Raw genomic sequence first — 14,771 nt, forward strand, 5'->3', positions numbered from 1 at the left:
CAACTTAGACGTGTCTGACATATGTCTAACATATGACAGACCAGACTAACATATGTGTGTGCAGCACACCACAGCTTTGAGTCCAATGTCTCGGTCAGCTGCAATTTCTGTTATGAAATTGGGATTCTAAAAATAATCACAAGACGAAATATTATTAATCTGTAAAGGGTCAGACCAGAAGCAGAGGCTGTATATTAACAAAAAGCCTTTTAGTCTTCAGTATAGGTTAGTGAGCACACAGAGCCTATGTCTATGATAAAACATCCCTCATCACCGAGCTGTGAAATGTTGTATAAGCCACAGTAAGACTATACAGCACCAGTGGGAGTGTAAGTGTGCTTTTAAATGAAATGAAAAGGTGAGGTTGTCTTCATATAATTCACGGCTCTCGACCATCAGAGTTATATTATACTGTACCTGCTGGATCCTTACTCATATTTAAACTCTCATGTGAATACATTTATTGCACTGAGACGTATAAAGGCTTAAATGAAAGAACAGATGGCGACATTGCACTGACACAGAAATTATTTTTTACAGGATGCAGCACAAAGGGGAGAGAAATGTGTTTGATTTAGGCACTGGCTGCTTCTGATGCATCACAATCATTGTAATTTGCTCATTTCACCACCAGGAGGTTCAGTGGCTCCTCAGCTGTGAGACAAATTGTTAATGAAGGCTTTACTCTTCAGTGTAAAACAACATAACCCTCACACAGTGCCTACACAGGATGTTTAACATTATGTGCAAAAATACTGGAGAAAGCAGAACAAACCAATGCTCATGTGGCACTAACTATTCTCAGGTATCATGACTGATAACCTGCCCACACAGTCCAGCACCTGTCACCAATTATATTAATAAATTACCTGTGAAGTGAAGTGAAAACAGATGTGTCATAAATATTGCTCTGCTTATGAGCAACATAAAGCTGAGACAGATGGCAGAATTGAAAGAAAAGACAATTTAATGTTTAGATTTCATATGTGTGTGAACAAGAGCTTTGATTGCCCAAAACTACAGATTCTGTGCTCTACATGGTTCATGCACATGATTAGCATCATACCCAAGGCATGATTGCTGCTCTTAAAATTAGAAAAGCGCTGAGTTTATTCATATCTCTGTGATTGAGAAGATTGCACCAAATCTTTGATTTGAGTGATGACTCATCCTGAGAGCGAGTGTCTGGGTTTTTACCCCTTTATTCTTACAGCTTTGGGAGAACAAGTTACTTAGTAATTGTTACTAAACATAAACTCTTAATCATCATATTCAACAATGGCATCTGCTGATTTGTGACTATTTGGTTTTAAAGTGAAGTGTAAGATTTATTTGTCACATCCACAATTATACCTACCAATGCACATTTAAATGTGTTATTGTACCTGCTTCCAGAAATAATATTTATATAGATATGTAGGCTAATATGGAAATAGCACATATAGTGTTGCGTAAATACTATAATGTGTAGCCTACCTGATGTTGTGGGATATTAGAACAGCAAGAACTGGAAATAGAGAAGTATTGGTTGTATTTATTACATTAAGTCAGATGTCGATGAGACTTTTATTAATTCAGATAGCACTGAAAACATTAACACTAAGGGGTCATGCCCTGACAACTACCACCACATAGCTGGATTTCATTTTTCCAAGCACAAGGCAGATAGAAGATGGGTGGTTCCAAATTCATTCTCCACAGAGTCCTGATCTTAATATCACATGGAGTCTGTGTGAGACCACATGAAGACACTGCAGAACTGAGGCGACTCTCTATACTTGGATCAGCATACCTGCATGTACCTTCTTGAGCGTCTAAAGCACACACGTCAAACTCAAGGCCAATATACAATTTTTTGTGGCCTATGAGAAAATGTCCTATCATAATACACTGCAACAGCTACTGTAGTGTACAGTCATGACCAAGCAGTAGATCGACAAGTGCCAAGCCCTATCTGCTGCTCTGTTGACAACAACACAGAAGTGGTCTCACTGATGCACACCTCCACTCAGCTCAGGACCAAACCCCAAACATACATGAACTTGCAGCCAAAGCCAAAGATGCCAAAATGGCATAGAGTAAAAACTGGGCTTTGTTTTTGTTTTGTTTTTGTTTTTTACATATTTTTCTGAAATCACAATTTGGTTTTCATGTTTGGCCCATACTACTTTGTGTTTTAAATTTTGGCCCCTTGTGTAATTAGGGTCCGGGCAGCTAAGCTGCCGGGACACTATTGTATTCCTAGGAATTCTTCTTCTTTCTTTCTTTCTTTCTTTCTTCTTCCAAGGAAGTCATACTTCCCATGGGCGAAAACTCACCAAACTTCACAGAAACATCCGACCCCATGCCAGATTCACTCAACTCCAAGGACATGTGCCCCCCCCTCCTAGGGGGGGCACAATAAGCGTTTAAATTTAAAAACTTTAAAAATTCCTACCAAACCAACGGTAGATGCTACAGTGTTGAAACTTCACCACAATGTCGCCTCAATACTGCTGAAACTTTTGTCCACTTAAACTCATTACAAATTATGAAGTCCATCACTCTGTTTTTTTCAATAACTGTAAAACTTTTAAAATGTATCTCCTCCCACAATTTTTGCTCAATTGTCACCAAACTTGCTACAGAGCATTTCCAGACTGTCCTCCACAAAACTTGTTTCTCGGATTTTTGATTAAGCAAAAATTGAGCCTACAGTGCATGAAAACGTTTGACTGTAAACACTACTGTAAACATATACCATCAAATTCTTGCTAAATACATTTTCAAACTTCCTGAAAAAAAATTAGAATATTTTGGAGTCATGGTTAATGAAGTTTGGCAAATATCAGAATTTTAATTCAAAAACTGAATTTTTGAGAACATTTTGAATTCTGCTCTCATGGGAACAACTGCAGCCAATGTGAGTGTGGAATTTTTAAACATCAGATTTTCTCTTATGAAGCAAAACACTTATCATTAAAAACAAATCACCAACATTTTCATGCTGTCAAGATGCAATTTATGTATTATCAGATTTTTGTTTAGATGACTGAATTTCTGAAATTTTGACCATTTCATCACAACAGCTGCCCGGGCACTGACTCACCTGAGTGGATAAATGAAGCTACACAGCAGGTCTCACTACCAGCCAATTAGCTCAGCGAGTTAGGAGCTGGTTCTTGGTGTCAGAGGATGTGGGTTCGAGACCCAGCAAGGGTGATGATGATGATGATGATGATGATGACAGATCAAAATGTCACATGTCCTCAAGCTGTTTTGCTGTCTAAATGCAATTTATGTATTAACAGATTTTTGTTTAGATAACATAATTTCTGACTTTTTGACCATTTTTGAAATCTGCCTTTACAACAGCTGCCCGGGCACTGGCTCACCTGAGTGGATAAATGAAGCTACACAGCAGGTCTCACTACAAGCCAATTAGCTCAGCCAGTTAGGAGCTGGTTCTTGGTGTCAGAGGCTGTGGGTTCGAGTCCCAGCAAGGGTGATGATGATGATGATGACAGATCAAAATGTCAGTTGTCCTCAACACGAAACACAAGACAATTGTCCTAATGGTGGCACCACAGCAAGCTTCTAATTTTAAAAATCCAAATAGCTTGGACTGGACTATGTGCGAAGGCTCCTAACATCTTAGAGTCACAGTAGATGTTTAACAAATACATATCATTACCTCAAAAACTGATTTTTCTTTTTACTGTGGTTTCAAATCTGCCTACACGACAGTGAATGGTTTACTCAATTTGTGAAGCCACTGTTGAACTGCCACTTGTCAATTAGCTCAGTGCGATAGACAACGGTCTTTGGTTCCCGAGGTTGTGGGTTCAATCCTCAACTGGTCCAAATTGGACATTATAAGGACAACTGTCTTGTCTTCCTATTCTCCTGTTTGTTGCTCAGAATTGCCTAAATTTGCCCAAAAGTAGCCCGGACCCGACCCATCGCTGCGCAGCAGCTATAATTGAGTTTGACACCCCTGAAAGGAAACTGTTACTCTAATAGATTTTTTTTCTTTTTACTGCATTTATGGAGTTAATTCCTAATAAATAAAAACTATTGATAACATTAATTTGAATGTACCATCTTTTTAGTGTCTTAAACTTTTACACACAACTAAGTGTTTGTCCTGTTATTCCCAAATAACGTTATCTTGCATCAGTGGTAAATGTCTTTTTAAAAGACAAAATAAAAGTTTCCACAGCATGTAGGTATTTTTGAGAAAGCCTGTGTAATAATATCCCTACTGTATTAGGCCCATAATGTATGAGCCCTTGCAGGCTTGGGGGGGAAAAGACCCCCACCTCCCACCGACACTGGACAACTTTTGATATAAACGGACACGGGAGTTTTGTGGTGGAGTCTATGGTGTAGTTTGTGTGACTAAACAACATTAGTGGACGAGGATCCCCCGGTCTTCACCCAGTCAGTCAGCGTGTAACCAAACAGTGAATCAGTCGTGAGCCCCGCTGGTGCTACCCGGAAATATTACAAGGGCCGGAAAGGACCAATGTTAAGGGAGCACACGTCACTCACTTTTACCCAAAAAATATTATCACCGGCCATCCAAATCCTTCTCGGCCGTCGAAACCTTTATCAAAAGCTCCCTGCCGACGAGAAGTGCCGTGATCAAATGGCGAGGAGGCGGCTGTCGTATCCGTCGGCGTTGATTAGTGGGGGGCACCCAGCTCAGCAGCATCAGTGAAAATGGCTCTGGCTAACGACTGGAAAACAGCACGCAGAAATGGAAGCGGCGATAGCTAGCTAGGCGATCAGAAGAAGAAGGCGTGACAGGCCTCATCCATCCATCTGCAACCGTGCTCCGCAACTGGATGCGTAGGTAAACATTTGCCCAATATAAGTTACGCAGATGTATATGCTAATGCTAACGCTAGCATCGTAATGTTAACGGTTTGTCGGCGTTGCTTTTATAATGATGCGGTGTGGACAGATGGCTAACTGTTAGCAACCGTGCAAATGTGGCTTTCTACACTGCGTGTGGCACCAAATGGCTAAACACGCTGAGCCAGTGTAAAAAAAAAAAATGATGCAACGGAGAACCGTGAAGTTTTGCATCCAAGCGCGTCCAATGTTTTCCTTTTTTTCTCCAAATGTTAGCCAATACTATTACAGGATGCCACCTCTAGTGCATCCGTTATTACTTGCGTCTGAAACGCACTGCTAATGTTTACATTGTGCGCTACGAGTGTGATACTGGTGTGTGATAATCTCATTTAGCTTTTCTCTCTCCCTCTTCACAGGATTGCTGATTTACATTAAAATGAGAGGCAGTCAAATATGCGATAGATTATCTCCCTCATCTGCCAGGGGAGCACCCTCCCCGCTAGGTTCATCGCATCGATTAGAGGAAACGGTAAGATATTTCGAGGTGAGCAAAATTAGAAATAAAGTGAGTGCTTCCACAGAAGTCAGTGCACTTTTCAGGCGTTTAACAAGTACGGTCATGTGAAATCTTACCGTTAACAACAACTTACCTTCGTGCAGTTTAGGAATTATGCATCATGCAACAGTTACATTTTCTATTCCTTCCCCCTTTTTGGCATTGAGAAATGCATTTAGGTGGATTTATAGCTCATTTGCATAGAGTTTATCAATTTTTTTGTGTAGTTGATGTTAGATTAGATATGTTTCAGTAATTACCATTGCACATAGTGCATAGAGACAAGCAGTTTAGTATCTGCACCAAGTGTACAGAAATGTACAAAATACACATGATCAACTGTAGCCACAGTGAATTATGTGCAGTATCAATGGATTTGTCTTGTTAACCGCTCTCAACTTTTGATAAAGTAATACAGCAAGTGGCACTGTCTAATAATTACCCCCATTATGCGCAAAATATTTATATGATTACACTTACAAGACAAAAGAAATCCCACATACTTAGACGTTATGTGGACTAATTTTAGACCAAAACCGAAACTGGCAGTTGTTAAAAAGATTCTGTGGTAGTTTCCTATTGAGTCTATCTGGTAATAAACAAAGCAAGACACAAGACAAGGCAATGGTAAAAGGTCAGCAGAACAAATCTGGTGCACCTCTTGACAAGAAAAAGTGTTTGAAGAAAGGATTGATTGAAAATAATCACCAGTTTGACCCACATTTGAATACATTATAATCGTTCTCTGATGTGTGGTGCCATACTAATGATTAATGATGATATATTCTAATGCACTTTTTTTTTTTTGCGAGTATGATGGTTGATTTTGTTATAATGTTCTACAAAACACCCTAAGGGAAAACACTGTGCAGCAGTAAAACCTTTAAAACAACAGAGTGACATATTAAAAAAAGAAAGAAATTCCAATAAAAAGCATCATTGCAGTGTAAACTGTCTTCATCAATAGTTTTGAAGTCTCTCTACTTGAAACATAGATTGTAGTATGAGAAGTTATTTTACTGGCTGCAAGTTGGCAAATGCATAGTTTAATCTTTGCACATGTGATATTGGATTTTCTGTCAACACAAACTGTAGTTTGGGAAACAGTCAACTTCCTTATGGTAAAAATTACGAGTCATGAATTGCAGAATTGTGACAGCACAAGTGTTTGTTGCAGGTGTGCCACCAGTGTAAGTAGTGTGGGTATAATCCAAATAATCAGTTACACGCACACTGACTGACACATACCTGCAGTTGCGCAACAGCGAGACGTCTCCTGTATAATGTGGTTTTTCATACATCGCTGCCACACCTCAGTTCTGTCTGTGGCTCTTCCTTAAAAACTATTTGAGATACTGTATATGACAGAACTGCTGCAACATGTAAGCGTGAAGGCCAGAGTTCAATATTGCAAGGAAATCTCCAAGGTAGCATGGATTAATAAGTCACCTTTATCTCCACTCCTGCTTTTGTGGCAGAAACCCAGTATGAACAGCTATTTGTAGACACTAAGAATGTTGAAAATAACTTTTGCCTCCTTAGTAAATATGAACCTAAAGAAAAAAAAAGAATTGGCATTCAGGCAACAATTCTGGTTGTGCTGCACTCCAGCAGAACCACATCATGGTAAGTTATCACAAAATCTAAAGTGTTGACAATGCATATTTTAAAAATAGGAATATCTATAAAGAGATACATTGAGTTGTTCAGATTTGTATTTTTCACCTAATATTATTGAGAATGTATAGTTGTCCCATTGTAACTAGAAATCTTGGTCACATTTCTCATGTCATCGGTGTGGCTCATTGGCCTAAACCTTTGGTGGACAAAGACCAGCGTGAACAAGAATCCAGTGATAACTAAAACCTGATATACAAAGTATTCATTTGTGGTATGAAATATAAGAGACATATAGGAGAAAAAATGTCATTGATATCTTCTTCTTGCATCACACTACTTGTCATCATAAGCACTGTGACTTTGCAATAAAAATACTGAATGAATTAAATAATATTTCTACTGAACGTGGGCCACATGTAGATTTTGTCATGTTACAGTACAGACTTGGAAAGAGCACCTTGTTATAGTTTTGAGGCATATTCGCCTTAACCTAACATCAAAGGGACACTGAGTGAAATATTATATAGTGTAATAGCCTTGTTCCCCTCTATGACTTTCATGTCTGTCTGAATTTTGTTTTTCCAGCTATAGGAACTTCTTGGCTGAACACGGATGAGGAATCTTAGATGAAGGAAAATATCAACGCTGTAACTCTCAGAGGAAACAAGAAGAAGTCATTTGAACTGCTTCTCAATAAAGCTACTCTAAGCAATTTTGAAATTAGGTGGAACTCATCTACTTGTCAAAAAGACACTTTTAGCCTTTGATCATAAACTCATCTTCCTGGCTACCCCACTAATTTTGGAAGTAAGAGTGTGGGCAGTGGATGATCAAGAGGGAGTAGCAGCACCAGAAGTAAACAATCTGGAGAAACAAACGTAAGATTTAAGCTGTAATTCAAGTATTTCTGAAAAAAAGTAGCATAGCCTCACCCTTAGGGTAAAGTTTGTTTGTCTTTCACCAGTCAGTGGTGGGATCATTTTTGCCGCTCCTAGCGTGGAGGTTTGGCCCTGCACCCCCATGTGCCAGTGAGTGGGAAATGTTCCAATTTGGAAAATACAATCTGGACATTATAGAGATGTTAAGTGGGCACCAGGCCCACCAATTCAAAGGCCTTGGTTTAGATCGACAACTACAGCATCAACAGCAAGTGCAACTTCACCAGCATCAACTCCAGCAGCAGCAGCAGCAGCAGGCTGAGTCTTCTGGAGCTCTTCTGTCTGGACTTGGCTTGGGCCCCCTGCAGGGGTCTAGAGGTAACGCCTTTTCTGATTCTGCCTCCATTTTTGCCAAGATGAGTGCCCCTCCTCCTCCACCTTTACAACAACAGCCTTCCTCATCTCAGAGCTCTCGTTCAAAGTCAAGCAAGATGAGCAGCAGCAGCTCAAGCCATTCTTCAGGCTACCCACAGTTCCTGCGCTCTTTCCACCCGTCTGAGGCAGCACTAGCACAGGAGCAGTTACACCCAGGTGTAGGCCGCTTTGAGCACTTTGCTGGGGGAAGTAGCAGTAGTGGGAGTGCTGGGGGATTAGGAGGATTAGTAACATCAGCACCCCCACCCCCTCCTCCTCTGCATCCTGGCCTCTCTGTCCCCCAGGCATCACCCGGTCCCTCCTCTTCCTCTCCTTCCCCTTCAACCTCTGTGGCCACCTCTAATAACCCCTCCAGCAGCAGTGCAGTCAGCTCATTGGGACACCAGTTGGTTGGGGCCCAGTCTGATGCACGAAGCCTTCACCAACAGTTTAGTTGCATGTTAGCTGCTAATCAGTATTTTCTTTCTGGGGTGCCTGCTAATGCTAGTTTAGAGCAATTTCTTGTTCAACAGGGAACCCATAACCACTTAGGGATAGGTTTAAGTCAGACAGGTGGGGAGCCTAGTTCTAGCCTCGCTCCGCCTCCTGCTTTGCATTCTTCACACTCACATGGCCACTCCACTCCCCAGCCGCAGCAGCCTCCCCAGCAGCCTCCCCAGCAGCAACAGCTCCCGCCTCACACCCTGTCTCATCCTCATTCTCATTCTCATCCTCACCACCCGCTCCACCCAGGCTCCCAACCCTCATCCCTAGGTGGCTTTGACTTCCAGGGCATCCCTGTCCTCTCATCAAATCAGATAGCTTCTCTGATGCAGCAGGAAGCGGGCTTACCCCTCCCCCTGCCACTTCATTTATCCCTATCTAAGGATGATGGTAAAGGGGAAAGCAGCGGAGGTGGCAGTAGTAGTGGTGGTAGCAGCAGTAGTAGGAGGAAGAAAGCTATGGCTGGCTATTTGCCACAGAGAAAATCTGATAGCACTAGTAATAGCAACAGCAATCATGGCCACAGTGGTAATCCCAGCTCTAGTAATAATGGAGGATTGAGTCATGGTCAGCCTCCAGCTTTAATTGGGAGTGGGGTTGGTATGTCAAACATGGGTGGAGACCCCTCATCCCTTCTTGCCTCATCATCTTCATCCTCATCAGTAGTTTCTTCCTCCTCCTCCTCTGCTCCCTCTTCCACTGCTGCCTCAGTACTGGTTACTAACGATTCTCACCTTTCTAAATCTGATAACCAGAGCTCAATGCAGCCCAACCCCACAGGGTCAGATTCAGAGCCCCTTTATAGCTGTGGGGACTGTGGCAAAAGCTTCCCTCACCTTTCAAGCCTTCGCAGGCATATGCGCATGCATGAGCCAACCACAGCAGGTACTAGCAATACTGCCACTACTGGCCCAAACCCCATTCACATAAAAACACAGCCTGACCCAAGCCTTCCCCATTCGACCCAAGAAACTCCCCAACCCACTCCCAATTCTTGTCCTAGCCCAGACAAAATATTTCATTGCCCCGATTGTGGCAAAGGCTTTAAGAAAAAAGGGCACCTCCTGCAACATGGAGTTATACACTCTTCAGCCCGCCCATATGGCTGCTCCACCTGCTCTCGGGCTTTTAATCGTAGAGAGTCACTGACACGCCATGAGAAGATACATGAGGAAAAGCCATTCCGATGTCCCGCCTGTGGTCGTGCCTTCCGTGAGAGCACCTCTCTACTCAACCATGCTGCCTCAGGCACCTGCGGCAAGCCAGGTAGGGGACCCAAACAACGGGGCAGCAAGACAGGAACTGATGGTGAGGACAGAGTCGGGGGAGGGGGTGGAGGAGGTAATGGAGGAGGGGGAACTTATCAGAGCAATAGAGGGGTTATTTATGGGAAAACTGAGGAAGAAGATGGTGTAATCATTGTGGGGGAAGGAGAACGAAAATCAGGTTTAGGATGTGATGGTCTGTTTCAGTCTGGAAGGGGAGGGAATTCAAATGACAGGGACAGAACAGATGGTAAATACCCCACTGACTACTCTCGGAATCGTTACACAGGCTACCATGATGACCACCGTTCTCAAGGTAATCCATCTCCATGCTACTCTGGTGCCTCCCCCTGTGGAAGTGGGATGGCGGGCCCAGCTCTGAGAAAGGCACCCTTGGCCCCAACACTGCATCCACACTCACAGAGCCACAGCCAGCATCACCATCCACAGCAACAGCCCCACCTGCCCCTTTCTTCTCTTCTGGATGACTCAGAGGATGATGTCACTAGCTCTGTCAATAATGCAATCTCTGCTATAACGGCAGCTAGTAACAGTGGAAATAGAGGGGATGATAGGGGAGACATCATAGGAGGTCTGCTAGGTGGTCTTGGTTTAGGTCCTCTGGGCTCACCTTCATCCACATCTGGTATGGATAAGAATTTCAGAGGTGATGGGAGTCAAGAGGCAATGAGCAGCAACCCACAGAATCCAACCTCCAAACCTAAACGTCCCCGCAAACCCAGAGCTAAGAAAGATCCTGCAGCTGGTGGACTGCCCCCGAAACGTAGGCAATACACCCCCAGAATGGGTCCCAGTGGGCTCCCACGCACTCACCTCTGCAGTGTCTGTGGTAAGGGCTTTGCCCGTCGCGAGACCCTGCGCAGGCATGACCGCATCCATACTGGAGAAAAGCCCCATCACTGCACTGTGTGTGGAAAGTATTTCAGAGAAGCTTTTCACCTAAGCAAGCATCAAACAGTCCACTCTGGGGCAAAGAATTACAAATGCAGCATCTGCGGGAAAGAGTTTGGTTACTCCCAGAGCCTCAGGAGGCACAGCAAACTCCACCAGAAAGGGGAGCTGGAAGAGGTGCCCACAACACCAGCTGCGGAGAACCTTAACAGCTTTAACCCAAACCCTCAATGTAGCGTGGCCCCAGACAGGAGCCAGAACCAAGCACCAAGCACCTCCTCCTATTACTCCTACCCTCAAGATGTCAAGCCTCAAGATACCAACCCTCAGCCACAGCCTCCACCCCCACCCCAACCACAGCCCCCACCTCCACCTCGGCTGTACACCTGTGCTATTTGCTGGAAGTCTTTCCGCCATCACTTCCATCTGACTGCTCATCACCAGACGGTGCATGAAGGCGGGGGCGAAAAGCTCTTCTGCTGTGAGGTATGTGGGAAAGCATTTGCCTACTCCAACAGCCTCACTCGACATAGGCAGTCGCAGCATGGGATGACCCGCCCAGAGCCGTCAAACCCGCAAGAAGGCAGCAGTGGATCTGGAGACAACAGAGGTGGGAGTGATGTTAATCAGTCGACATCAGAGAGTGAGGCTGCCACCAACGTCCTGCTGCAGATGGCCCCCGCCACGGAGGGCCACGGAGGGCAGAGTCTTAGCGTTGTCACTCATAGCCACCAACAGGCTCCCCCGCAACCTCCAGTTGGTTACTCTCCACTGTTTTATGATGCTGCAGCAGCCCATACTTCAGCCTCTAATGCCCCATCTTACTCCCAGCCTCTGCCTCCAAACTCTACAATCATGCCCCCCCAGCACCCTCACTCCCCAGCCGGGGTGAAAGGAGAGCACATATATCCAGCCGGATCCCGTAGCCGCACGCTGCACACCACAGCCCCGTTCCAGCCACTCACGGAACTGCCCTCCACTGAACATCATCATCTGCATCACCATCATCATCACTCCCACCATCATCCTCATCATCAGTCAGGTAACCAGCCCCACCAACACCTTGACTGCAGCATCCAGTTGTCAAACGATGAAATGAGACGCCACAAGAAGAAAAAAAAAAAGTCCGACAGGAGAGATTGGAGGGAAAATAAATGGGAATCCCAAGATTTAGTCAGATTCGATGGAAGCAAAAAGAAGAGAAAGATAAGTTGTACTATAAGAGGGCAGTTAAATAAAAAACAAGGCTCTCTTCGTTTGACAATTAGACGTGGAGGAGGATCGGGTGGTGGTGGGTATAAGCTTGTCAACACTGGGGGAGTGAAGGTGCAGATCCTGTCGTCCCTCAAGGTCCCTGTGAAACGTTTCGGCTGTCCCATATGCCCCAATTCTGTGTTTTCCCGTAAAGCGGGACTGCTAGTTCACATGGCAGTTAAACACCCACAAAAAGCCTCGACCTCTCAGGAGCGACTAAGCTGCAGTGTATGTGGGAAGCAGTCTCACAGGCCTTTGGCAGCCTTCGTCCATCGGGCCTCCCATCGTGCCAGAGGGACTTTCTCCTGCCGACGCTGCTCCGCCCGCTTCTGGAATGCTACGCTTCTCCATAGGCACAAGGTGTCCTGCCGCCGCAGGGCTAAAGGACTGCAGAGAGGAGATGCTAAGAGGCTGAAGCTTTCAAAGAGACCAGGAGAGAGACAGACCTGCGAGGGTCAGGAGGAAATGCCATTCCTACAGGGACCATACAGATACTGAACATCCTAGTATCTGAACAGAGTGGCATACAAGAGGGATATTTCGGTTCTAAAACGGGAAGGTGTGGAAAAAAAGGGACATGAAAAGGCAAACTCTACCTTTAGGAGAATTTGCCTCGTGTCTCTGTTGACATCTACTTTGCTGACTTGTTTGAATGAGTGTGTTAACAACTACTGTAGAACATCCTATATAATATCACCAGAAATTCTTCCAGTTTATATTGGAAGGTGTCTACAAAGACTGTTTGCATAGGATCATTAACCCCTTAAGTGCATTGACACTATGCTTGGCTGACACTGTGCAGTTAATAGACAAGTTTAGGTGAAATGACCTGCTAATGTATCTTTCCCATAACTAGAATCCCTGCTACACCTTTTGCTGTATGATAAACGTCTCTGCTGTGTACTTTGTCTTGTTGTTGTTCACGTAGAGGCTCTGAGGATTTTTTTTTAAAATGTAAAGTGCATTTATTAGGAGTAGGGACATGGGGACAAAGAACCTTTGTTGATAGATTGTCAGTGCATGTTTGTTCTCTGGTCAAGTTTTTTGCTGAGGTTGTGAAATCACTCCTACAGTATGTGATGGTTTATTCAGTATATCCCCAGAAGTTTGTAGTGTAAAACTTGATTTGAAAGTTACTCTATATTCCCTAGTGATTTAATCACATATAGATAAAATGTCAAAGTTGCTGGTAATTAGCATTACAAGGATCCCTCTCCTGCCAAAATGAAGAAACTTACAAAAAGCCTTGCTTATTATGTTCACTTTACTTCATTTATTTGAGATATTCTTAGCTTTTATACCAAGGGATTGAAAACAGGTTAAACAAGTGGACTGTAACACATGTTTATCTCATGTTATTTGTATGCTCTTTTTAGCAGTGATTATTTCTACAGTACTTCACGGTGTGTTAAAGACAAGGACCTATCATAATAGAAACAAAAGTAATATTCCATGTATTTATGTGTGTAACCCAATCAGCCTTCATGCCAATCTTATACTTAACCCCTTGTACCTTTTACTTTTTGCTGAGTTGCAATCATATTCTTACTGTCAAGCCTTGTTTTTTTTTTCTTCTAAAGAAAAATAAGTTTTTAGTACATCCTGTCACTTTATTCACATATGAAATGTTCATACCCCTGTCAAGCCTTGTTTTTTTTTTTCTTCTAAAGAAAATGATAGTTTTAGTAGATTTCTATCACATTATTTACTGAGAAGTCAGTAGTTGATTATATTTCAGCAATGAATAAACATTAAGTGTAATCATTTGTTTTCCCTTTCATTTTTGATTCAAAGTTACCTACTGCAATATCCAGAAGATGGTGCAAACTGTTATTCACGGAACATAAATACGATGTAACTGTTATCAAAGTCAGTATTGGAAGTTTTACAATTATATTTAGCTTTATGTACTTTGTGAATTTCCTATCGCTATGTGAATTTAATGGATTATAGGATGAAGTTGATATAACAATAAATTTAATTGAAGTTGTTAGGCTTACCTATGTTATGGGCCAAATTTCTCCAGTGAAATGAAATGTAAAACCCTTCCCCCCTAGCTCCACAAGATGGCAGTATGAAACCCATTTATACAGTACTCTTGGCCCAGTGTGGATGAGTGAGGCAGTCACATGGATTTTGCACTGATAGGGGGTGGATGGGAGGGTGTTGTATGACTGTGAATTGCTGTGGGACTGCCTGCTGTTTACTATAAGATTAATGCCACAAAGTAAACAAAATGCTTAAGCATGACTTGGTAATCATGACTCATTAAATTTAGATTTGATAAAACGCCACTGTCTAGGTGTTTTTAAAATTAAATTCACTGCATATCATTCGAAATTGTCAACTATAACTTTTAAAACATTAGATTATTTGACAATGACTTCATCTCTGTGATTTAATGTCCTGACAGGAAAATCAGCTGCAGTCTTTGATTGTTTCATGAGTGACCAGCTACAATGTGATTTTGCCAGACCTCAATGTGATGAAGTTTATATCTAGTTACATGTTAATGTTATTTTAAGG

General features: G+C 43.0%; 1 protein-coding gene across 9 annotated transcripts; it reads left to right on the forward strand.

Moving 5' to 3' along the window:
• Window positions 1-4,496: 4,496 nt before the first annotated feature.
• Window positions 4,497-14,009, forward strand: LOC146971868 (uncharacterized). 9 transcript variants are annotated; one of them, XM_085801453.1, is made up of 4 exons: window positions 4,497-4,837; window positions 5,259-5,386; window positions 7,604-10,122; window positions 10,369-14,009. In XM_085801453.1, exons 3-4 carry the CDS (start codon window positions 8,058-8,060, stop codon window positions 12,741-12,743), a joined length of 4,440 nt encoding a protein of 1,479 aa, XP_085657579.1. In that variant the 5' UTR covers window positions 4,497-4,837; window positions 5,259-5,386; window positions 7,604-8,057; the 3' UTR covers window positions 12,744-14,009. The 9 variants fall into 9 exon arrangements, with proteins under 9 accessions (XP_085657579.1, XP_085657582.1, XP_085657578.1 ...); XM_085801456.1 differs by having other exon boundaries at window positions 7,604-10,080; XM_085801452.1 differs by having other exon boundaries at window positions 5,259-5,371.
• Window positions 14,010-14,771: the final 762 nt, after the last annotated feature.

The sequence above is a fragment of the Trachurus japonicus genome, chromosome 16, assembly GCF_045865225.1.
Source record: "Trachurus japonicus isolate A0001 chromosome 16, Traja_1.0".
In the NCBI taxonomy this organism is placed as follows: Eukaryota; Metazoa; Chordata; class Actinopteri; order Carangiformes; family Carangidae; genus Trachurus; species Trachurus japonicus.

What these genes read in the sequence shown, in the direction of transcription:
- LOC146971868 (XM_085801448.1), top strand. Translation starts at nt 8,058, where the DNA reads ATGTTCCAATTTGGAAAATACAATCTGGACATTATAGAGATGTTAAGT.